This window comes from Athene noctua, chromosome 12, assembly GCF_965140245.1.
Source record: "Athene noctua chromosome 12, bAthNoc1.hap1.1, whole genome shotgun sequence".
NCBI classification, from domain to species: domain Eukaryota; kingdom Metazoa; phylum Chordata; class Aves; order Strigiformes; family Strigidae; genus Athene; species Athene noctua.
In genome coordinates, this window is record NC_134048.1 from 18,717,572 (window position 1) to 18,741,596 (window position 24,025).

Sequence of the window (24,025 nt, forward strand, 5' to 3'; positions counted from 1 at the left end):
GGTCCTTCCCAGCCAGGTCTGCGCTCCCAGCCAGCTGCAGGACCTGCATGTTCCTGGCAGTGTGGGCCCTTCGCTGGCCAACAGTAACACCTACACCTCTTCTCCAAGGCAGCCTGCTAGCCCCCAAACTTTCTCTGCAGTCTGACAAAGAGGGATTTTACCTTTATTTAGTCCTCATTACTGTACACAACTCATCTCTTTTCCTCTTTCTCCTTTCACTTTATCCATTTAATAATGGGCTGGTCTTTTCTGAGTCTGATGAAAGGCCCCCATTGACTTCCAACAGAAAATATTATCAAGTGTTATCTGATATCTCTATAAAAGTAAATTTTTGGACAACATCCTTCCAAAACATAATACATTTGCCCTATCTAGTAACAAGCTGTGCCTGGTCCCATGATTTCCTAAGCTGCTTTCTTGCAGCACAGCAGAATTTATCTATAAAGGTGAGTCAGATGGAAAAATGAATAAAAATGCAACATGTCTGGCTGAGGAAACCTCTTGTCCAGAGACCACTGGAGTCTTGGAGGAAGATACTATGATATACTTGTGCTTCTCTAATTCCCTTCCCTGGGCATCCCATTGCCTACTATCAGGAGAGGAGCATGGCTTATGTGGTTCTTTGATGTGAAGCAGTGCAATTGCATAGCACAGTGAGGTGACTCGGAGCCTAGATCGGTGGTTCCCTGGCCCTGCAGCATTCGTTGTTAGAACTGTTGGAGATTCTGATTTGGAAGCCACTGACAAATTGCAGAAAGTGGGAATTCATGCGAAAATTTGCTAGGAATCAGGTGGGTTTCTCTTTTCAGTCTGCCATGTTGCAGTGTAGAAAGACAAGGGGTTAGTGGCCAGATGATTTGAATGCTCGGTGGACTTTGGAGTACTCGGCAGGTAGACTGAGTTTTTCCTCTTACTCTTTGGAAGTGCTCCTCACTGACACAGGACTTTGTCTTGATATTTTTATCTGTAGCACATGGACGCTTAAAATAATTGAATTCTAACTGCATGCCTCATTTCCCAACTTAGAGCAGTAAGGCTCATTTTTACACGTGTCACATTTCTGATGTTAAAAATTGTGTCACTGACGAAGAAGTCGGACTGTCAGCTGAAACGTGTTTTATAGACTTATGTGTTCTCAGTTCCCCCTCCTACATCAAAAGGATTTTCTTAATTTTCTGCGTTGTGGCAGATGCAGAAAACCCAACAATGCTTCACATTAAGAGTTGGTTCTCCTTTCATTTGCTTGAAGGCAAACTCTAAAATCACTGTTTTGATCAATAAGCACTGATATGCTCTTGGACCAAACCAGTAGTTTTGCTCTCAGAGTGGACTTAAATATACAGTGAAAACAGCTGCCAACTCATGCCAGATGCCAGCGCAGTGCCCAAACCGTGGGAGCTGCTGGGGACGCTGCGGCAGACTGGTCTGGTCTCTGGCAGGCTCAACGTTCATCACAGAAGTGCTGCAAGCTGCTGTGGTTGTTCATTCAGAGACTAATCTTTTGCTTTTCTGCTGGAGTCCACTGGCAAGGTTTCGGTTTAGTGGGCAGGGAAGAGGTGACACAGGAAAGCTATAAAAATTGTGGTTATATGGAAATTATTGACTTCTAATATTCTGCCCTTGTTTGCTGATCGTGCAGAGATTTCTTTGCAAACATTCCAATACCCGTAAACAAAGCACATGTTGATAGTGTGTATTTTTTGTTTGTTTTCTGATCAATGCATCTTATAAGATGTGATGATTTTCATTTGGTAGAATGTACAGAAGGACGTCATTATGAGACAAAGAACTATTAGCAAAGGATACACACGACTTGAGATTTCTCAGTTTCATTTTGCAGCATGCTTTGCTTTTTGAATCTTGCAGTAAGATTTCTCCCTGAGTTCTTGAAGGGATTGATTTCTTTTGTGAAGCTTTGGAGAAATGAGAACAAGGTGGAGATGATGTAGCTAGTTTGTTTGTTTGCTTGCTTGTTTGTTTTTGTTTTAGCACTGATGGATATTACTAAAGACCTCAACAATGGTCAAGCCTTGTTTAACTTAATAGGATTTTTGCTTGAAGAGCCACAGTTTTACTCTGCAGTAGTTACTCAAAGTTTGTTTAAGTCTGTTCTTATAAATATACAAAGATGCAATAAAGGCACCACAACTGTCCCACCATTTAAATATGGTTATTAGTTCAGTTCCAAGGGAATTATGGCTGGAAGCGGTATGATCCAGCATGGGATTATATTACAACTTTTTCATTCCACAGTGGTATCAGAATCCAAACTGTGCCTCTATTTGGTTTATTAATTTGTTTTTCTGAACATTTGCAGAATTGTAATATCCCAGCTTTGCCAAAATCAGACCTCAGTTTGGCAGACTTTTATCAATTCCAGTTGTTCTTCCACAACCCTTTGAGGATTTTCTTTTTCATGTAGTCAATACTCTGTGTACTCCATCATGCACCCAATTAGAGGACATGTCAAATACATCTGTATTTAAACATGAACTATATTACTTCTCTCTTATTTTTGGCCCGGACTAGGTTTTACTCTACATTAGGTATTTTGGAATGACAAATGCTTACAGTACAGTACAGCATCTAAATTGTAGTGGTTTGTGTTATGATTACAGTGTTGTCATGGTAATACAATTTTTGCAAATGAAAAGCCAGGGTTCACATATGTAGTTCTTACAAATCCTCGAAGGCCTGGGGTAGGTCTGTTAGTCATACATTTTGTAGCATCCCACATACAGTAAATTTTCTTGAGTTGTAGCAATGCACAGTGTTAAGTAGAATTAGCTTGGAATTCTTAAAGATAGTACTATTTTGAAAAAAGACAAATGTAGTAGTTAGCTTCTGAAATACCTTTCTTGTCCAAGAGGATTGTCCTTTGCACCACACCTAATGCGTTAGCTCATTTAAGTCAGCTGAGCCGTGTTGGCACACCACCCATGTAAGGTTTGTAGGGAGAATGGCACACCACGTGTGCTACCTTCTGAGTGATCTTCAGATGTGGAATGCGATAAAGAAAATGGACTTGAAAGGAAAGTCATTGGGAGAGGCTGTTTCTGAAAGTAATGATTCAAGTACAGCTGAAAAAAGTACTTAGTTTTTATACTTACAGAGCATCCAGTGGTGTTCAAAGGTCTGACAAAACAGCCCTACAGCTCATTTTCACGACAAAAAGGAGCTGATGAACCAGGGCTGGGTGCTGGCTCTCTGCTTTGTTGTGATTTGCTTCCCTTGCCCATTGGACATTACCCTTCCCCATGCTGGGTTAGTCTCTGCTGGCTGAGAGCCGCTGCAGTTCCAACACGGGCTCTGTCAGAAGCTGCATATCCAGACTGGAAGTAATGGTGCAAGCTGGTGCCAGGGAGACATAGAAATAATAACACGCAGTGCACAATGCAGTGCCAGTTTTGTCATTAAAATACCCATCTTTTTATTTTTCTTCTGCTGTGTTCTTTTATTTTTCATTTGTTATATCTTATACTTCATTAAATGCAGAAGTTGAATGAACTTTAGATATTTTCTTAATTTCTTGATGCAGTAAAATTTGTTTCTGAAGCACAATTTTCTTTTCATTAAGAATAGACTTTTAATGGAAATAGAATATTTAGTGAAGTGCTTGAACAAGTTGGGAAAAAAGTTAACCAAGATTTTAATAAATAACTGTTGATGTCTTCTTCTCCTGTGCATGTGCAGTCTATGAGTCTGATAGAGATTGGGAACCCTTCACAAAGTCTGGAAAATGTGTGTCGCTGGGCTTACTTGCAACAGAAACCTGACACAGGGCACGCAGAATATCACGACCATGCTATCTTTCTCACGAGGCAGGATTTTGGTCCATCTGGCATGCAAGGTAACCTGTATATCAGATATCGTTTTGTGTTTGTGTTTATCAATTAGCAAGGCTAGTCATCCAAAGTTTGTCTATCTTTTGATTAGTTTTGGTCAACATTTTCTTCCCCCAAGAGCTCTGCATAGGGCTGTTTCAGTTGTAACTGCTTCACTTATTATTTTATCCTTTCTTACTGGTGGATTTATTTATTGGATCATTTCTTTGTTCTTGCTGAAGCCAAGAAAATGGGATCTGTATGTAAACAGTCCTGAAAATGCCCAAAGATTAAAGAATAGATTTTGTCTTTAAAAAGTCTCCAAAGCTGTTGCTGTGTTCCAGCAGGATTGCCAAAATATATTGTTATGGAGAGATCTGGACCAGCAGGGCCAAGTGCTGTCCACTTATTTCCCTTTTTCAGGGCTCTGCTTCCCGTGAGATCAGGTTTGTTCACTGGAGAGGATAAATCTCAGAGCTCTCCCATTCCTTCTGGGTTGACCAGATCTGCTGTCAGCCCAGGGCTGGGGCATTCCCTCAGGGCTGGAACTGCACTGAGCTGCTCCTGAGCATGTGGTGTCCTTTGCCCCTGTTGCCTCATGCACTTAGATAAGTTGCAAGAATATCCTAGAGGTGACAACAGTTTTCTTGGTGAGTCAGGAATACAGTTTTAATTTGTTCAACAGGCTGGTTTCTTCTCTTTCATAGATGAGGAGCACGTTATTAAATGTTCAGGGGCAGAGGTCTCTTGAGAGGATCACTTCAACTATATTTGTGTCACAACAGAAGACAGATGTTTGTCCTACAGCTTCTCACCACATTGTCTTTCCATACTTGTTAATTTTCTGGAACATTTTCTCACAGGCTATGCTCCAGTCACTGGAATGTGTCATCCTGTTCGAAGCTGCACTCTCAACCATGAAGATGGTTTTTCATCTGCATTTGTGGTGGCTCATGAAACTGGACATGTGTGAGTAGAACTGTGGACATCCTGTGTCCTACCCTGAATTGTCTTTGGTACTGACAAACACCGATGACATTGAAAAGATGCAGTTTATGTTAAGAAACAACATTCGGGATTAGCTCTGGCTTCAGGTCTCAGCCCTCTCAAAGCTTTCTTTATGATCTGAAGTAAGCTTTATATTTTGGTATTTTCAAATGAAAAAAGGAACTAATACCAAAATATCTTCCAGGGCTGCTGTGAAAGTAGATTGAATGATGTATTATAGTTTCCTGGTGGAAATGTAAAGTACTCATAATGATGAAATATGAATTCATTGAGTTAGTGGAATACATGATTCTTGAAAACAATCCATTTAAATAAGCACATCATCTGTGTATGTTACTGCTGGTAATGGAGGCAATACTCTACAGAGATGAGATGCCAAGCACTGAGGCTACAACTGTTCTATGTATTTCATGTAAAAAATGCAATCATTTTACTTACTGGTGTGATTAGAACCAGTGATCAGGCAGCAGTTGTCAGAGCTTTGGTTTCTCCCAGAGTGCTTTAGTTTCCCTGTTTGCAGAGAACATCCACTGATTTCCTATTTTCTTTTTGGTAGAATAACAGTTCCCAGAAGGCTTTTTCCGAACAGTTTCAATCTATTCTGTTTTCCCTAAGAAAGCCTGCAGGCCCTTTTCTCTTTGTTTTATCAGAATTATTAAGGCTTTAAACAAAAAGAATCGCCAGTGAAGTCACTGTAAAAGTATCTTAATTAGGCAGGGACATAGAATTGATACCCAGATGGTATTTGATTCCAGAATTTTTGAATTAGGATTAAAAAGAATACACTGAGCTTTAAAAGAGATACCACTGAAGAATGTTTGTAATTCCTCAAATCGCATTGAGCCCCAATCTGTTAATTTGGTTTAAATTATGGACAGATATTGGCCGTGTTAGTCAAACAGTGCTCATTAAAAAAAAAATGCAATATAAGATCCTAACAAAGAAAGGAGAAAACATATTCATAATAAGGACAAAAAGAAATTTGAAAATATGTGTAACTTGGGGTAATTTTCTAGAAAGCACCCAACACTTTCCAGGCTGTTTCACATTTAAACAATGTGGGGTTGCTACTGCGCAATATCAGCAATTAGTCTAAACTAGCTTCAGTGTGGTGCCTTTTTTTTTTTTTCCATGCAAAGGACTTGTCTATGATTGCAAATTATTTCAAATTAAGCTAAGGTGTGATTTTTTTTTTAAACAAGTTAGATAAACTCCTGAGAAGCTCCAGATTGGAGTATGAATAAATTTCTGTTAAAACTCCTGGAGTGTGGACTAGATCCTTAATCCAGAAATGCATTCGTTTAGCCATAGTAATTCACAAACGTGGATGTGCACAGAAGTCTAAAGAAGGCGTTTCTAGTCTATTTTGAAAGTGGATTAAGCTAATCACATGAAAGTACTCTCAAGGGTCACTGCTTCTATGTGGGAGCTACTACAGCCTAGCTCTTCAGCTTCAGTCTCTCCCTGTCTTATTTCTCATGACTTTGCTCATGTGGACAAGGGTCATGGGACTGAACCTCGTTGCAGTCAACCACTGGTGGTGTTTGGGATGTGGAAGCACTTGGGCACTCAGAGTCCACCTGCGATGTAACTGTGCTGGCTCTCTCCTGTGCGAGGCAGTTTAGGCATGGAGCATGATGGCCAAGGGAACAGATGTGGAGACGAAGTCCGCCTGGGGAGCATCATGGCCCCCCTCGTGCAAGCCGCCTTTCATCGCTTCCACTGGTCCCGTTGCAGCCAGCAAGAGCTGAATCGATATCTCCAGTGAGTAGCTGTTAAGCAGCCTCTCTCCTTTGATTAGGAAGCATGTAAGAACAATTCTGCATCTAGCATTTGTGCTTTGTCCTTTTGTTAGTTTCTCAGATGCGGTTGAATAAAACAAAGAATCCCACCCCATCTTACTGGGAACAAGATGCTTCCCCATCAGTTGCACATACTAATGCAAGTTCTCAATTAGTTTGATTTCAGTCCATTTAAAATTGTTCTCATTTCATTTACATCTATGCATTTTCTGGACACTGATAGTATATATGCTGCCCTCTCAGGGGTTATGAGAAGACACTATTACGAGTCCTACTGCTAACCTTCCCCTCTCCCCAGTGTAACCCATAGCTGGAGGAGCACCTGTGCTACCCAGCAGCATGGTCTCTATCTTACAGATTCCAAATTTGGCTTCAAGGGCCATTTGTTGCTTCTGATATCTGTCAAGGTATGATAAGATGGTGCTGCCTAAAGAGCAAATTCTGCCCTTTAAGTGCTCAAGGCTTATCTTGACTTTAATAGATAGAGCACGATTCTAGAATTATTTCTTCAGTTGTTACTTTTCTTTTGAGTACCCTAAATGAAAAAGCTATCTGAACAGCTTCATCCATGTCTCTTGCCTTCCCTTTGAACCTGATACTTTGGACACTAGATCTGCACTGGTGTTCTCTGACAAATTGATGTTTATGACCCTGGTTTTGCTCCGTACAGAATAAATCTTCCTCTTGTTGTTATATGCAAGTTGTACAGAAATATACGGGGAAACAGGTAGGATACTAGCAAAAACTGAAAATGAGTAGGAAAAAATGCAGCAAAATACATGAAGTAAACATGATTCAGTCTTTTTGTCAATGTTTTTATTATCATAGATATCTTGGGTATGGCAATGAGGAATAAAAACATTGTGAGGGAAGTGTGATTGCTTCAGTTAGTAAGATCCTTTAGAGCTTTAACTATTAAATAAAAATCATCTGGCCTAGAGAGCTGCTTTACAGTCTTTTAAATACAGCTATTTTTAAATATAACAAAGCAGAATGATGGTTTGATTTGAAGTAAATCTAACCTCAAAATTCTGCTTTCAGCTATTGGTATCTTGAAGGCAACCTGAATGATTGCCAGAATAGACTTGTGTATGGTGTCCTCACGTCCGTTAAATAACTTAGAGACATTTCAGAGATACTGTTGACCGTGTTGGTCTTGTGAATTAACCAATGATTATACTCTGTTAACCATTCAGTGCTATTAACATCAGTCCTCTGTCCTCCACATGATTTATCTCAATCTAGTACGTTACAGGCTGTCCTCACTGTTTGGGAGGAGAGGAGAAACTCCCATATTTGTCACACAGGAAGGAAACTTTGTACAAACTATGGATGGATCTGAGAGCTATCAGGAGAAACAGAGACATGGAACAAACTTGAGTTTTAATGCAGGCAGGAAAGTAAATGAGGTGCTGCTTCTCAGCAAGGACACAGGAAAACACCAAGCTGAGTGGTAATCTCGGATGGTTACCCTGGCCTCTGCTTTTAAAACTTCACTTGAAAGACAGTTGCAGACAGCAAGAAATTCCACAAATGGAAAATTAATTAAACTTTCTTTTCTTCTTGATCTCATGTGGATTCTTCCTTTGATTCCTTTCACATAAAGAGCCTGGAGACTGATAGGAATTTACCTGCAAACTAAATGGAAATTACAATGGAAGGGCTTCAGGAAAAAAATAGATACAGGATCCGTTAAAGGTGGATACAACATGATAAAGTTGATGTGAGCGTAATTGCAATATTAGCTGCTCTTCACAACCAGCATCTGAGAAATTGTAGGCTCTGTTTTGTTTGGAACAAAAAGGCAATGAAACCACAAACACTGTGCAAGTCTCACAGCCCCATCTGTTACTGTAATTTTTGCCTGTTGCAGTTCCTATGATTGTCTGCGTGATGATCCCTTCGAACATGACTGGCCTTCCCTTCCACAGCTGCCAGGAATTCACTACTCCATGAATGAGCAGTGCCGTTTTGATTTTGGTTTGGGCTACATGATGTGCACAGCTGTGAGTACTTAAATTTGGCTTCTGCTATTTCTCATCCAGGAGTGTTGTAAGTGTCTCTGAAATGTCAATAATAGGGACAGTGTAGCGAAGCCCACAAGGAAAGATATTGTGCCCACTTAGCTGTAAGCAAGGAATAACAACTGAATGTTGACAAATATGTTATTTTAAGTATCTCTTTTTTTTTTTTTTTTAAATTGGAGTTACAGAAATAATTATTCTGTAGTTTCATAAATAGCTGTAGACTTCAAGTAAACAAGCTTGCTGCATTATTGAACCTCCTATTGCTGGCAGCTAGTTATTTTGCTCAAAACTCCCACCCAGATGTGAAGAAGATGGATTTGGTGGCACATCTTGTAGTACTAACACAGATCAGTATGCTTTTATGATCCAATTTTATGGAAAGTGTGATGCGTTTTGATGCCTAGCATGAGGAAATAAGCATGACAGCGAGTAGAGAAGCTTGCAAGGACTCTTGATGACATGGTTGGCTCTCTTGAACTAGAAAAACAAGAGACAAATTCCAAATTTAAAGCAAGGCAAGATTAGTGCAATTCTCAGTGGATTGGCCTCAGAAAGCAGTCTTCTGCAGTTGGGGAGGTGGGGGCTGTGCCTCCCACCTCCAGCTCCTCAAGTAGGACAAAATATGAAATGGAAAGGGATGTTGTCAGCTGGTGTGGCAGCTGCTAACACATAACATTTTGTCTTTCATTCCCATCTGCAGGAATATGTGTGCTGAGCAGTGTCTCTAGATAATGGATAAGAATCTTTAAAGCATCAGCTGTAGTATTGTGTCTTGAGACACAATTCCCACTGATGCTGCCTTGGAAGAATGTTTAGCCAAAGAGTGTCTTTTCTTACAGCCGTTCTCCAGAGCCTGGGAGACAGAGGCTTTCAATTCTTCTTTGTTCAGAATAGCCAAAAGCCTGTCCAGACGTCATGTTTTAGTATATTGTGTGGTGGGTGGTTCTCATCCTCCACTATATAAGCTCTTGTGTTGTAGGTAAAATGCTGATTTATTAATTAGATCAGGGTCCTGAGTTCAAATTTTCATCTTCCTAAGAAGGTGATTGCAACAGCTGAGCGACAGTCTGAGCAGCTCATTTCTCTCTCTCATGAGTACTCAAGGATTTTTTGTTTTGTTTGCCAAATGAAGCAGCACTGTTTGGCAAAGCTGTAAGAAAAGGCAATGTGTCTCTTACCATCTGGGGGAACTGGTTTCCCCCTTGCCCAGGCTGCCTTTTGTCACTAGTGTAAAACTATTTTTGCCTGACTTTATTCCATCGAATGCAGGAGGGATCTCCCTTCAAAGTCACTGATGATTTTGCATGAAAGCTCAGATGTGCTCCTCAATCCACAGACACTGCAGCGATCCTCAGGAATCAGTGATAACAGCTGGCATTTTACAGCTAGGAAAGGAAAAACCCCACTGTGCTGCAGTTTCTATTGCAGTTTCAAGTGGGAGCTCTCTCTAAGTGTATTCTACTCTGATTTTTCTTGTATTTCAGTTCCGTACGTTTGATCCCTGCAAGCAGCTGTGGTGTAGCCACCCCGAGAACCCCTACTTCTGCAAAACAAAGAAAGGGCCTCCGCTGGACGGGACCATGTGTGCACCGGGAAAGGTGAGAGCGGGTGCTCTGTGTACGTGCACGCTCACGTGTGTTCACACGTGTTCATGTGCAGTTGGGGATGTTCCCCTTAAAATAAAGGGGAAGAAGAGAAGAAGAACCCATCTGAAAGACTTGATATCTGCTGTGATGTGGGGCAAACTCATGAATGCAAGTTGGGTAGTGTGAGGGGAGGAGGCAGGGGCCAGGGCTGCTGTGGCCTGCATGGCAGCTCCGTGACCATCAAACTCCATCCTCGTGCAAGGCGTGGAGGTATCTGCAGATTGCCCCGAGCTTCTTTACAAGTCTTTGAGGCAAAAATGGGGAAATTCCCTCTCGTCTGCGATTTGTGTGAGGTCGGGGGGTGGTGTTTGTGTCAGTGGTGGTGTCGTGATGCTGACTGACCTCCCTGGTGCTGGGGGTGCAGTGAGGTCCTGGAGATGACTGCCAAGCTAAGGCTGCTGTGGCTGACCCATGGGAAGGGATGGATGTGGGATTCGAGTGCCAGCTAGAGAGAACAAAACTGATGGCAGAGAGGGTCTGTGAAGAGAGAAGGGCAGATTTGCGGAGGTGGGTTTGCTGGCTTGATGAGAGTCAAGGCAAGCATGAAGAACTGTGGAGGGAAGGTGTGAGGTGGCAAGAGCTCAGACAGCTCCGACCCCGCAGCCACCACGCTGGACCTGCTCCAGGTCTCCGTTATCCTTCTGTGGAGATCACGCCACGCTGGAGGCAGATCTGAACTCCAAGTCCTTTGAAGTCTGCTGAAAAAATCTGGCTTCCCTGGGCTTTGGATGCAGTGACTGAGGGGGAGAGGAAGGTGTCGCTACTTGGAAAGATGTTTTGTAAAACCCAATGGATGATATCATTTATGTGATAAATGAACCGTATTAGCAGCTGCTGTTATAGTTTGAAATGTCTTTTTTATGAAAACATAATGTAATGCTAAATTAATTCCCTATCAAGTCATGGTCTATATAAACCACTCCCTTCTGTTTTTCTCTTCTTTAGATTATTCCTGTTATAACAGCTTTGTTTCTTGTTTGAAAATATATATATTTAAATTACAATCCAAAATCTTAGACAGTTTCTTTGGATTCACTTTTCTGTTTTCTGCATTAAAAATATTCATGAACCCCCCAGAAAAATACAGTTATATTCCATTTTGTTGCATCACCCTCTTTGCCAAGCCATTCATTCATATTAGTATTTGAACAGAAATGAGAAGAAAAAAAAAAACTTGAAACCATACAGTTAAGGATCTGTCAGTGCTTCCATTATAAACAGTTTGTCAGGATATTATGCAACTCAGCTGTAAAAATTTTCTCTGGACTGGAACTTGGGATCCAAGGCTTCAGCAAACTGTGCAGCCAGCCAGGCTTTTTAGTTCAGTGGAGATGCAAGAGAGTATGTGCACATTCTGAAGTTTCAGTAGATGATAGAACTATGACTGTTTGACTCCCAGAGGAGCTGTCCCAGTTTTTTGATAAATAAAGTTATTGCAACCTTCCAGGAGAACCTGAGAAAATGATATAAAATGAAAACCATTTTGTTAGATAAGGCTCAGCAGTCTGAGCTAAACATTTTTTTTAAAATAGCATGAGTTATGAAGGTTATACAGCTGACTGTATATCTGAGCTCAGCATTTGACCACTGTATTTATTAGTTGTTGGTGCTTTTAATACAGGCACATCAGATCAGTCCTTTTCCATCTTTTCCTTTCCTTTTCATCCCTGCCTTTGATTTGGCCTTCCCCTGTTCACTCTCTTCATTGATTTGGACAATACCAGAGACGTACCTGAAAGAACAGGGACCGTAAAATGCATATATTGCCCAAAGCTGGGCCTCGGTTGCAGTGTGGCAGCCTCCTTTAAGATACATCTCCTATGATACCTCATCAGCACATGAGGAGGAAGAAGGAAATAACTTCAAACTTGATCCACTATTTTCTTTGGAATAATGCCAGAAAAGAAAAGAACAGAAACATAAGCAATTAAAGATGTTGATTCAAAAAGATCCATTTGTTTCCCACTTTAGAGACTTGCAGTTTTCATGATTTCATACCACTAATTCCCAGAGCCTATTTTAAGCTCAAACCAATCACAACACTGCTGATGTGTCAAAGAAACATCCTGGCTCTGCAGCAGCTGAGGGGACCGAATGCCAGAAATGAAAGCGATGTTCGGGAGACTAACACGGCGTATGGTGCGTAGATGTTCTCACCTAAGCCTGGTGTTCAGATAACTGATAACTTGTCTTTTCACTTGCCCAAACTTAGCAGATGCTATTGAGGAGAATCCAGTCCAGCTGCCTCCTTCCCAAGTGCCGATCAAGGGGCAAGAACACCCGTGGGGACATGAGATCTGAAGCTCATTTTCAACAAGGGTGTTGATAAGGGCCTTGTCTCTGCACGCCCAGGCTGTGTCTCGGCCCGAGGCACTGACCCTTAGAAATGGAAGGAAGATCAGACTTTCTAATGCTGTCTGTGTGTGTGTATGTACGCATACACAGAGATGTATATTTAAGTAAAGATATGTAAATGTATGTAAGCTTTTCTATGCATGTGGTTATTTGAAATAAGTTGCTGAAAGAGTGAGGTTCTGCCATTTCAAAAACTTTTTAATAAGTCTCCTTGTGCAAATGGAGACATTGAACAACCATTATGTTAACTGGCAGAAAACTAATAATTTGCTGGGTTTAGGGACAGAAAAATAAAATATTATCTTAGAGCTTCTCAGGCAGAGAAGAAAACTAGTTTTGACAGAATCCTAAAGGAAATAATAGAATATTTTATATTGTTCCCAGCCTGATCTTTTTTAAACTGGATTGAGTTTTCAATAGCAAGAGAGAAGACTGTGTCAATTTTGTGAAGCTTTGACGATGCAGCAACTTGCAATTACTTCACTTGTAATTTCTGCATGTGTCTGAATGGTCACATTAACTTCCATGGAATAACTCCAGTGTGTAAAGTTAAGCACATGGAGGATCAGAGCCTTAATGTGAAGTCAAAGACACTTCATAAATTGCTATAGTAAACCATGAAGATGAGGCATAACTGTGCAAAGCCTAACTCTGCATAGCATTCTGTGGATGAAAAGAAAACATATGCTTTCATCTGATAATTTATTTACTTGTATACAATTCTGTCAGCTCCACCATTAGCCTCAGGCTTCTGAAGCCAGACAACTGTCAGAAATGTATCATCAGTTTTAGTTGTTCCATTTTTTTTTTAAACTACTACTCTTCTGGGGAGACATTTATATCGGCTGAAGTAGCTAACTGTTCTCTGCAGGATAGAAATGAAACCCAAAGTCATTCATGCAAGGAGATCGCATGCTCGAGTCCATCTGCTTGCTGCAGTGACTAACACAAAGGTTTGCACCACCTGAGCCTCCTTTGTTTATTTTCTTGAAGAGAGGTAAAAACCTGGTACCTGCCCCTGCCAGCTGAGCTGATGTTGCTCTTGGATTTGCTTTATGTGCCAAGGATCCAGCACAAACGTAGAAGGTATTCTCTTCACTTGCACCATGCTAATACGACGATCTGAGTCAAACTTGGAATGATTTTTTAGTCTGTCAGGAAAGGAAGGGAATGATTAAATATTGAAATAAATAGATATTATTGAGAAGAAAAATGGACTGAGAAAAAAGGTTTCTGAAAACACTAATGTGTACTCAAAGCAATCCAGATAATTTCCCACTGAGAAAGCTGACCTCAGCTTCTCTCGGAGACAGGAGACAGATGGGTAAGTGTATGCTGTGTTAGTCACCACAGAAACAGTGAGAATACTTGATTCTCCACTGAAGAAACTTTTACTGGCTTAGGATAGACTTTAGCACTAGAGCTTTCAGTTTATCCCTTGCAACTAATTATTCTCAAACAGATGGAGGAGAGCGGGCCAACCTGCATGTGATGGGAAGTACAAATAAATAAGTAACTCTCTCCTGATACGATCTCAGGAGAGAGGGGAGAGCTGAGGGCCACCAGCCATGGTGCAGCACGAGGGGTTACCTGGTAGATAACTGGGGTGTCAAGTGAAGAGATAGGAGAGTTGCCAGTTTCTGCATGGCATAAAATAGTAGAGATACTCACGGAAGATCTGCAGGTCTTTTCTTGAAAAATTAACTTGCAGATGCGTTAAGCCCACAGGAACACACTGGCTCTTTTTTTGGCGTCCACAGCAGTTGTTTCAAAGAACTGCTGAAAACAGCAGTGGAATGTTTTACTGCAAGAGATTTAAGCTTCCTCTCCTGGAAATTGCACTTGTTTTGGACTGTCCTGTTTGCCAGAAAAATAGGCGAGACTGCAAGAAGTCATCTTGTCTTCCACTAAGAAAACAATTTGCATTTACCCATGGGGTTTTTTTCCTCATTTAAAAAAACCCCTGCTTTAATATGCTTCACTCTTTAAATGAAACCCCCTGTTTATGAAGGGAATTGTGATTGAAATGGGATCTTTTCCACCTCATTATTTAGTTAATATAGTAGCAATAGGAAGGGTTGGCTCTAGCTTCCTGTATTACACTGGAGATTGCTCCATCTCTGGTTTTACCTTCTCACGTGTTTCCTTGCATGGGTCTGCACAGAGTAAGGCTCAGTTGTGAATCATTTTGTTTTATGTAGGCTCCTTTCTTTTAAACCACAAACAAAAAGGCAGAGCCGGGGATGACTCATTTTACACAAATGTTTGTCTCCTAATAGCTCTGCCCCAGCTTCCCGACAATCCGCATTTGACCAGCTTCTCCAGTAAAAATCAGTGCTGCTCTTTCCTTTACACAGCAAAGTCAATAACACTTTTCCATGTTTGCCTTCCAGTTCAGGGACTAGTCACAGTGTCAGATAGGTGGTTTATTAGTGGCTCTTGCAAACCCACATGTCCCTGTTCCTGGCTAAAACAGGGAAAAGAGTTTGGAAAACACAGCATCACATGTGTCTCCCTGTCCTCTGCCGAATCCAAGCGCTGGATCATCACGTAATGAACATACACGATGTGGCTCTTGAAATGGATTCAGTGATTGCTGTGGACCTTACACCTGCGGGGTGCAGAACCCTGATAAAAGAATGTTTAAGCAAGCACAGACCAGGAGCTGTCACATCTCATCTGCTTCCAAGCCCAGCTGAAATTTGTACTGACAAGCTGATGCATTGCCAGCTTTCCCTGCATCTCTGAATGGTCCCGTTGCTGCACAGGGCCCAACGACTCAAACTGCTCGTTCAAACAAACCTCTCTAAAGCCATAAGTAAACAATCCCTGAAGGGTACAGAGCTGAGCTTCAAAACCGAGAAAAGCAAAGGATATATTAGCATTTTGCATTTCTTTCATGCTTTGCTGAATTGTCTCTTGTTCTGTCAAACAGCTAAGAAAAATCTGCCCATTACAACTCCAGAGCAGGATTGGTATAATTGGCTTTGTGGTAACTCATCTATTTCATAGGTTTTGACTTTGAATATTTGAAGTCATGAGAAAGAATGAATAGTTGAAACCTAATTTTTGCTCTTTTTTCTGCTCCTTGTCCAACCAAATCAGCACCAAAATAAATTACGTGAATAAAAAGCCACATTGAGCAGATTAGCAAATCAGTAAGCGGTGTCTTGTCACCATTTTACTAATGATTCTCTCTTTAAATTCAGCATTATTAATGATTATCCATGACTTTTAAATTTGTCTTCCAGATCACTAATCGCTCTATGCTTAAGAACGGTCTCCTGTTATATATCTTCTGATTTTGTTTTTGCTGGCAGCATGCATTTAGCCATATGCTCAGCTTGTGCCGCCTGCCAAATTCCTGCGTTCCAGGGCTTGTTAAGCTGTGTAAAATGTTGTTGTTGACTTGAATGTTAAGGAAAGTAAGTGACTGATTGCACTTGTTGTTATAGCCATCTGTGTGCCTGAGCCAGAGCTCTTATCCCGACAGTAACCGTTAACGCAGACAAACTGCGACGGTCTAATGCAAAGTCATTTGTTGGGCTGGAAATAATTTCCAGCACCCACACTTCATCAGCAGACTTTTATGAAAGCAAAAGTAGTACTAGAAAGGGCCAGAATCTGTGATCCTTGAGAAGAATTCATCCTGACTTCAGCTAAGAAAAAATTCCTTGATTAGGGGCTGAAGAAATGGGTGGAAAGGCACTGGCGGATTTCTTTAACGAGATGAGACAGTAGAGTGTATCAGTACTGAAGCCGTGAAGGCTCTTAAAGAAATATGTAAATACCTTACAGGTTTGGGGAAGGCAGCAAATCATGTGTTTTAACCTCTGTAGAATGACTGTATTAAAGACCAGGTAAAAGAAAAGAGAAAGCCTAGTAGGACATGCCTGTGTAGAAGTGGGACTGTCCAGGGCTGCTCCCTGATGAATGTTCCCTGGTATTTTGGTCAGGTTTACTATGAGATCTCCAGGGAGACTGCACGAGTTCTTTATTTAATAGCACTGATGTCTAAAATATAAGTTGGCTTTAATTTCATGCCGCTTTGCTGATCCCTTTTATTGCAGGACTAGGTATGCTGCATTAGGAGCTGCTGGGAAGGCCAGTGCTGCTGCAGCACCTCTCGCCCTCGCTGCCTGAAGTGGCAGCACGCAATGGCAGAGGCAGAATTTCACATTTAGCCTCCAAGATTTGGGATTCTGCCATTTCTTCTCAATGTATCTGTATTAGCTACATTGAAATCAGCACTGCAGACACATGAAGAAGGAATGTAACTCTGAGAGCAGTTTAATGAACTTGGTAGGCATGAATATATGCATACATATGAATACTTAATGTGTGTAAGTTTATAAAATCTGAGTAAGTTTGGGATCATGGGCACAATCTGACAGTGAGTGTCTCTAGTTTCTGCTGGAGAGGTGAAAAGAAATCCAGAATTTGTGCCTAAAATTAAATCTGTTGTACCACAGCTTCTCGTATTACCTAATTTAATCATCTAGTTGTTTTGACATCTAACTTTCTCTTTTAGCATTGCTTTAAAGGTCACTGCATCTGGCTAACACCAGACATCCTGAAGCAGGATGGACACTGGGGGGCATGGAGTAAATTTGGCTCTTGTTCTCGCACCTGTGGCACTGGGGTGAAGTACAGGACACGGCAGTGTGACAATCCACAGTAAGTAGATGCACACCCGTGTGTTTTTCTGATGTGGAGCGAATGAATGGTGAGAATGCTTGCCAATTACTAGTGCAGTAATGCAGTGAAGGTTGTTGAGTGGTGCTTGTTAAATCTGACCTATAGTATATGTGGTCAGAAATTCTCCTTTTGGCCCTTAGCGAGTCATGAATCATCTTTATTTCTCAGTTTATCCATCCGTTAAGCTGCTTATGTGGCTACAAGGATCTTGAAAGGGGTATTATGCTATTGCATAAAGCATAAGTAAAAGTTTAGGGCCCTATATATGTCTTGATTTAATACGTGATTATGAAATAATGGCGATGATTTGCTGGATTTTTAAAAAAAATGCATATACCTTTTTAAAATTTGTATGTAATCCACTTTTAGGATATTTCAACAAGAAGGTCTTAAAATATTTTCAAGCTGGTTTCATTCCAAGTTGGAGCAAAGCTCCAGAGATCAGAACCTTCCCCAAAGTTAATTCTAGTAATATTGTTTTGCTTCAATAATTTATATAAAACTCATCTAGGTAATGTAGAATGACTTAATTTCAGTAACACTGGAAGTATAATATATTTAATATAGATTGGCATGTACAAATGATATGAAATGTATAATTATTGCTATTTTATCGTAAAATGTCAAGATCCTAACAGCAAGAACTGAAACCATTGTCAGAATTGATTTTACGTGAGTATTTTTAATACCGACTTTCTCAGTTTGTGCTGATAAAGTGTTTGAACTTGAATAGTGTTAAAGATCATCTTATCAATGATTTAAAAAAACCCCAAGTTTTATGAAACAATATTTTCTAATGGAAACTGTTCTGTTAGAAAATAATTTATCAGTTCTAATTTCAGCCTTTATTACATTGGCAACATGAAAGTGACCTTTATAATTGGGGGCACAGTTTTAGCTGTAAAATCTATTTTCACATAGGAAAAGCCTAATGTACTATTGAAAATGTTTTCCGTGTTTCTGGAAGAAGGTGCAAACCCAGCTACAACTGCTGAGCTGTGTGTTGCCAGATCCAACAGTGGTGCGATGCATGTCTGCCTGGGGGACGCAGCACTTGAGCTGGGCTCTGGTTCTGGATTTGCCGCTGGCTTAGGGAGTGAATGTGATTGAGTTGCCTCATCTGTTCATGCTTTCCTTTCCTGGGCCACACCAAGAAAATGGCTTTTCTTGCCTTTATCAAGTGGCTTGAGGCTCTGTTTGCAGCTCTTTTTTAAGAGCTAAATAGTGACAGTGGCTTTTTAAAGAAAATACATATTTTCCATATCAGAAATAGATCACTGGCTTCATCAAGTGCCTACTGACATGACTGGGAATTAAATTACTCTTCAAAGGATTTGATAGACGCTTGATTCATGCATCGATGGCAAAACTAACCATGGGTTTCTCTCCCCACTGCAGTCCCGCCAATGGAGGCCGCACATGCGTGGGGCCGAGCTACGAGTTCCAGCTGTGCAACACTCAGGACTGTCCTAAGGACCTGGAAGATTTCAGAGAGGAGCAGTGCCGGCAGTGGGATCCGTACTTTGAGTACCAGAACACGAAACACCACTGGCTCCCCTATGAACATGTCGATGGTGAATGGTCCCTTTTTCCTATGAAAAGTAAAATCAGCTGCAAGGACAAATAAAAAATATATAAGGAGGGGTAAAACTTTTTCTAGGGAAATCATGCCTCACAGATCTGTTACAAGTTGTTTCGGGAGGGATCAGTGAGTATCAGTGTTTGAGTTATCCGATTCATATAATGTACTTGGGTTTTCAAGGCTTTGGACCCTCCTCCCCATAACTGCTCTTAAACACGAGATGAAAGGGAACGTGTGGGGGTGTGCGTGCCACAAGGATGGGTGCTGGGAGGACAGGTGCTGCTGAGCACCTGTGGCCTTGAGCAGGGAAAGGGAGCAAAGGAGGGGACAAAATCTGCTTGGGGATACCAAATTCTCAGGTTAGTTAAAATAAGAAAGCCCACGGTGAGAGCTGCAGAAGGACCTTGTTACACTAAGTGACTGAATGTGGCGAAGTTTGGCGGCGATAAATGCCAATAATGGATATGGAGATAAAAAATGCTAAGTGTGTATGTGTCTGTGGGTCTGTACGCAAGGTGGGGGAGTTGGGGATTGCTTTAGGAAAACGTTAGTTCAATGACTGTCAAGCAAGAGATTGAGAACACTGATCTGCCTCTGTGTATCTGCATGATGTATCTGCATTTTAAACACTCTGCCATTGTGGCTGAGGTTGTGCCCATCTCATTGCTGCCCCCGTTGCTAAAAGACCCACAGCTGAACTTGGACAGGCCTGAATAAAGCAAACATAAGCAATGACTTCCATATGAGGAGAGTTTAGATAAACTGGGACTCTTCACCCTGAAAAAGTGATGATTTAGATTTAAAAGATAGAGTTACAGAATAGTGAGTGGCATGAAGAGACTGAACACGGAATGATGATTCAGTTTCTCATAACACAAGCCTGGGAACATCAAATAAAATTATCAGGTGGCAGTTTTAGAACAAATAGGAGGAAGTACTTTTCCACACAGCTTATAATTAAACTGGAATTCATTGCCACAGGAAGGTGCAGGTGCCAGAAAGTTTTAAAAATTATTTAGAGAAATTTTTGAAAGTTCTATAATCCATTAAGAGCTATTAAACGCCAAGTTCCAGCCATTATTTAGGAAGTCACCAAGCTGCAGTTTACAGGGAATTTGGAGAATATTCTGAGAAAAGCATCACGTTTGTTCTTACATCTTGCAAACATTGCTGGCACTGTGGGAGGCAGGTGCTGGGTTGGATGGGTGCTGGGTCTGAACCATCGTAGTCAGTCTGACATTGTGGCATCTCAGCAGAGATCCTCTCTTAGAACCAAAATGTTCATTTTCCTGTTAATGCCTCTGCTTAACTGTCAGTGAAAGTGCAGCTGGTTGATTTGGGCCACGAAGGCTGTTGCCGTGCTATTGCCACATTGTGTTGAAAACATGCTGAGAAGTTTTCCCAAACAAAAAGGCGGAGGGCAGTGATTCTCAACTTGTTTGACGAGCACTGCTCGCTATTTTTAAACCGATTCGCTTCATTTAGATAACGGGTCCTTCAGAGCAGGGTTGGTGGGGCAAGGGGCAGGTACAGGGCACTCTCAGCCAGGCGCCCATCTCTGGGAGGGGAAGGGTCACTTTGGGTGAATCATTTTGCATTCCGGCGAGAGGATACGCTGCCAGAAGTTAATAGCAAATTCCTTGTAATTGATTTGCCTGACTTTCTTCCCGAACAGTTCTCAGGGTTCCCTCATTCTTTTCATGCCTTCTTGTGCAATCTGGGATTTTCAGAGGCACAGACACGCAGCCTCACAGCTTAATTTCATGAAATAGCTTTGCTGGCACAGGGAGAGGGGGTGAACGCTGTGGCCTGCAGGACCTTTGCTTCTGATTTAGCCTTTGGAGCAATCTGCTGCAAAAAACCACTGAAACTAATCAGATGTTTTTCTATGAAATTCAATGGCTTCTAGGTCAGAAACCAGCTCACTGATGTCTGAGCACTGATCACTGGACACTGCTGGTTTCCCATATAACTATGGTGTAACTGCAGCCACCTTTAGAGTTACATTTACCTGTGCAGGTTATTAGAGGGAACAGCTTTTATGTGAAAACAAGGCTTAGGCTTGAACTGTAATGTATTTAAAACTCCGTTTTGTGAAGATAAGACGTATCAGTGACATACTTTGTGCAGATAACGCAGTCATGGCTCAAAAGTGACAGAAATCCATACCCTTCACACGCAGCTTAGCTGGACGTGTCTGACACAGCGTGTATGTCATGGGGACAGAGAGGAGCACCCCATCCCATGGCCAGAGCAAAGCTGCTGAGCTGGAGTACACCCCAGTGTGTGCTTGAGCACATTGTGCCATGGCCTGTCTCCTGCTCCAAGCCCCCCGAGCACCCCACATCATCCAGCCCACCTGGGCTCACACAGTTCTTTGCAATTAACAGCATCCAATTTAATGACAATTGCACATTTACTGTTCCCATGGAGCAATGGGAAGAGAACCCTCTCTAAAATAAAGCCCTTGTGCCGAGTTGTTGGCACCCGGTCAGACCTTCTGATATTTTCACTGAATTGTGTACAGTGAATGTGTGGTATGGGGGGGTGGGTGTTGGGTACATGCCCGGGGTGTGGGTGTGTGTGTGTGTGTGTGTACACATGTCTTGTGCATAGTTTAATGTTTCTTCTATATGCAAATACATTCGGTCTGTGATTATCATGATCTTAATAGTCCCCTATTAAGAATCTGCACAAGAAAAGTAAAGTACCTGTTTTAATAATAAAGACCCTACATTTTTAGCCTGACATCTCTGCATTGTTCAGGAGCAGTAACAAAGGTCTCTGATGTACCAATACCCAGTGGCCATGAGGACATCAACAGCAATAACAAGGACTTTATTAAAAGAGGGCAAAGGCCATGGAACTGTACAGGGAAAGAATGCAAATGGCCTGTGAAGATTTACTTTGATTGAACTGCTGTAATGCAAAGGTTGTTATTGTTTTAAAGGGTGGGAAAAGTGTCCCAACTTTTAATCGTGTTAAAATAGCAGAATCTTGGTTTCATCTAACAGAAAGGCCATCCACTCTTCACTGCCAAGGAGACCATAGTGAGTCCTATTATGGGACTGGGGACAGCAAGAGATGTGGGTAAAATGAAATACACTGGTGGAATACAACTTTATTCAGCCACTGACTGGTCATTTCAGCTTTATTTTTTATTCTTAACTCTTTGGAAAGGGCTATGCTTGTCTGGCTGTTTGAGCATGTGTTAGCAGTAAAAAAATAGTTTTGTCTGAATCTCTGTGACATCTCATCACGTTTAATGATTTAAACTCTCATAAATACAACAATGAGGGAGAATTAACTTCATGTTTGGGAGGAAAAGGTATGGTCCAGCTGTCTCTGACGACATTTTGGATGCCAGATTCACTCAAACAGCTGCTTTTAATGGCAAAATGACTTTGGCTTATTTCGGATTTTAGTGCAGTGTAAGAGAAACCGATGCAGATACCTACATCTCTCACAGGTAGTCATGTAGCAGACTGCGGAAACCTCTGCCAGATTGCATCATCTGGCAAAGGATTAAATAGAATGTGTGTGTGTGTCCCAATCAAAGTAAATGATCTGTTATTTTTAAGACTGCCTTCTAATGATGACACATGGGTGCTTTATGATTCAGCAGTTTCCAAATAATCACATAGCCTTTGGAAAGGGGATAAGCATTGATGATTTATGGGGTACCGTATTATGTTCTGTGATGTATGCAAGAAAGAAAAGAGAGCCAACACTACTGAAAGTGCTGTGCACAAAGTCAGCAACTGTACTGTTAGAGCTGAACATGCACAATTTGGGTCATTTTATTTTTCAGCTAAGGAAAGGTGCCACCTGTATTGCGAATCAAAGGAAACGGGGGATGTGGTGTATATGAAAAGGATGGTACACGATGGGACCCGCTGCTCCTACAAAGATGCTTACAGCATCTGTGTGCGGGGAGACTGCTTGGTAAGCGTTTGATGGCTTGTTTCAGAGCTTAGTATTGTGAAAACAATTAAAATGGTAGCTTGAGTGTTTCTCTCCAAGAATGACTATTTAAGTAAGTATAATAGCGCTTTGGGCAATAAGGAGATTTCATTAGGATTATTGTCACAATATTATGTGTGATATTCACAGTTGCCATCACATTGCATGTGACTCAATTCCAACAGCGCCTACCTACACAAGTAATATTTAATGCACTATTTTAAGATGAACTATTACAATTAGCTTTCAGTGAAAGCTTTTCCTGCTGAGGTTTAGTGGGGGTGGAATGTACAATGAAACATGGAACATGCAGCAGCTTTCAAGGAAAGTAGTGTTAAGAGACAGCTGATGTGCATTCTCTCTGTATTTGATCATGCTATTTTTTTAAAAAAAATCAGTGACAGCTTCTCTAAGTTTGGATCTGCCACAGGTCATCTTTCAATGGAATTAGAAGCTCTGACTTAGCAGAGCACTGGTAGAGGTGCTTATCCTCACATAGATGCCTTGATTCTCCTGGAATTTAAGCATCTGCGTAAAGATAAGCTGGGGTTTAAGAGCTTTCCTTAACTGTGCTGCTTTCCTTCAGTAAGAGGACCATTGTGAAGCACAATATAAAAATATAATCACCTGACTGACAGCTATTATAGGAACTGGAAGTATTAAAATCTGTTTAGATGTTGATCCTCCATGAAAATACTTCTTTGCTGAAGCAGAAGTCTGGGTTTTGATGTCTGAAATGAAGGCTCATTTGAATTGAAGCATGGATAAATAAGAATGCCTGTTTTTCTCCTTTGTGCACAGAAAGTTGGGTGTGACAGGGTCATTGGTTCCACAAAGCAGGAAGATAAGTGTGGTGTTTGTGGAGGAGATAATTCCCACTGCAAAGTGGTGAAAGGAACATTTTCGAGAGTACCAAAGAAACAAGGTCAGTACATTCAGTGTGTTTTGTCCCAGGGAATTCAGGGTATTTTTGTCTGATCTATTCTGTTTCATAGGAAGTACCAGAGCAATCACAAATCATTTACAGCATCACTAATTCCAGTAAACTCTCTGGACTTTACTTTGAGATGTGCCTAGAATTTGAAAGTAAGACTTTTGTCCAGTGGTCAGTTAAGTCTGC

General features: G+C 41.2%; 1 protein-coding gene across 2 annotated transcripts in view; it reads left to right on the top strand.

Annotated features, from left to right (window-relative positions):
* Positions 1-24,025, top strand: part of ADAMTS2 (ADAM metallopeptidase with thrombospondin type 1 motif 2) — a 191,106-nt gene that overhangs the window by 148,262 nt on the left and 18,819 nt on the right. For both annotated transcript variants that reach the window (XM_074915931.1, XM_074915932.1), the window contains exons 6-14: positions 3,694-3,850; positions 4,688-4,793; positions 6,453-6,596; positions 8,508-8,640; positions 10,146-10,259; positions 17,194-17,339; positions 18,759-18,934; positions 22,754-22,887; positions 23,707-23,830. In XM_074915931.1, coding sequence (XP_074772032.1) covers positions 3,694-3,850; positions 4,688-4,793; positions 6,453-6,596; positions 8,508-8,640; positions 10,146-10,259; positions 17,194-17,339; positions 18,759-18,934; positions 22,754-22,887; positions 23,707-23,830 — 1,234 coding nt within the window. The remainder of the gene's footprint in view (positions 1-3,693; positions 3,851-4,687; positions 4,794-6,452; positions 6,597-8,507; positions 8,641-10,145; positions 10,260-17,193; positions 17,340-18,758; positions 18,935-22,753; positions 22,888-23,706; positions 23,831-24,025) is intronic.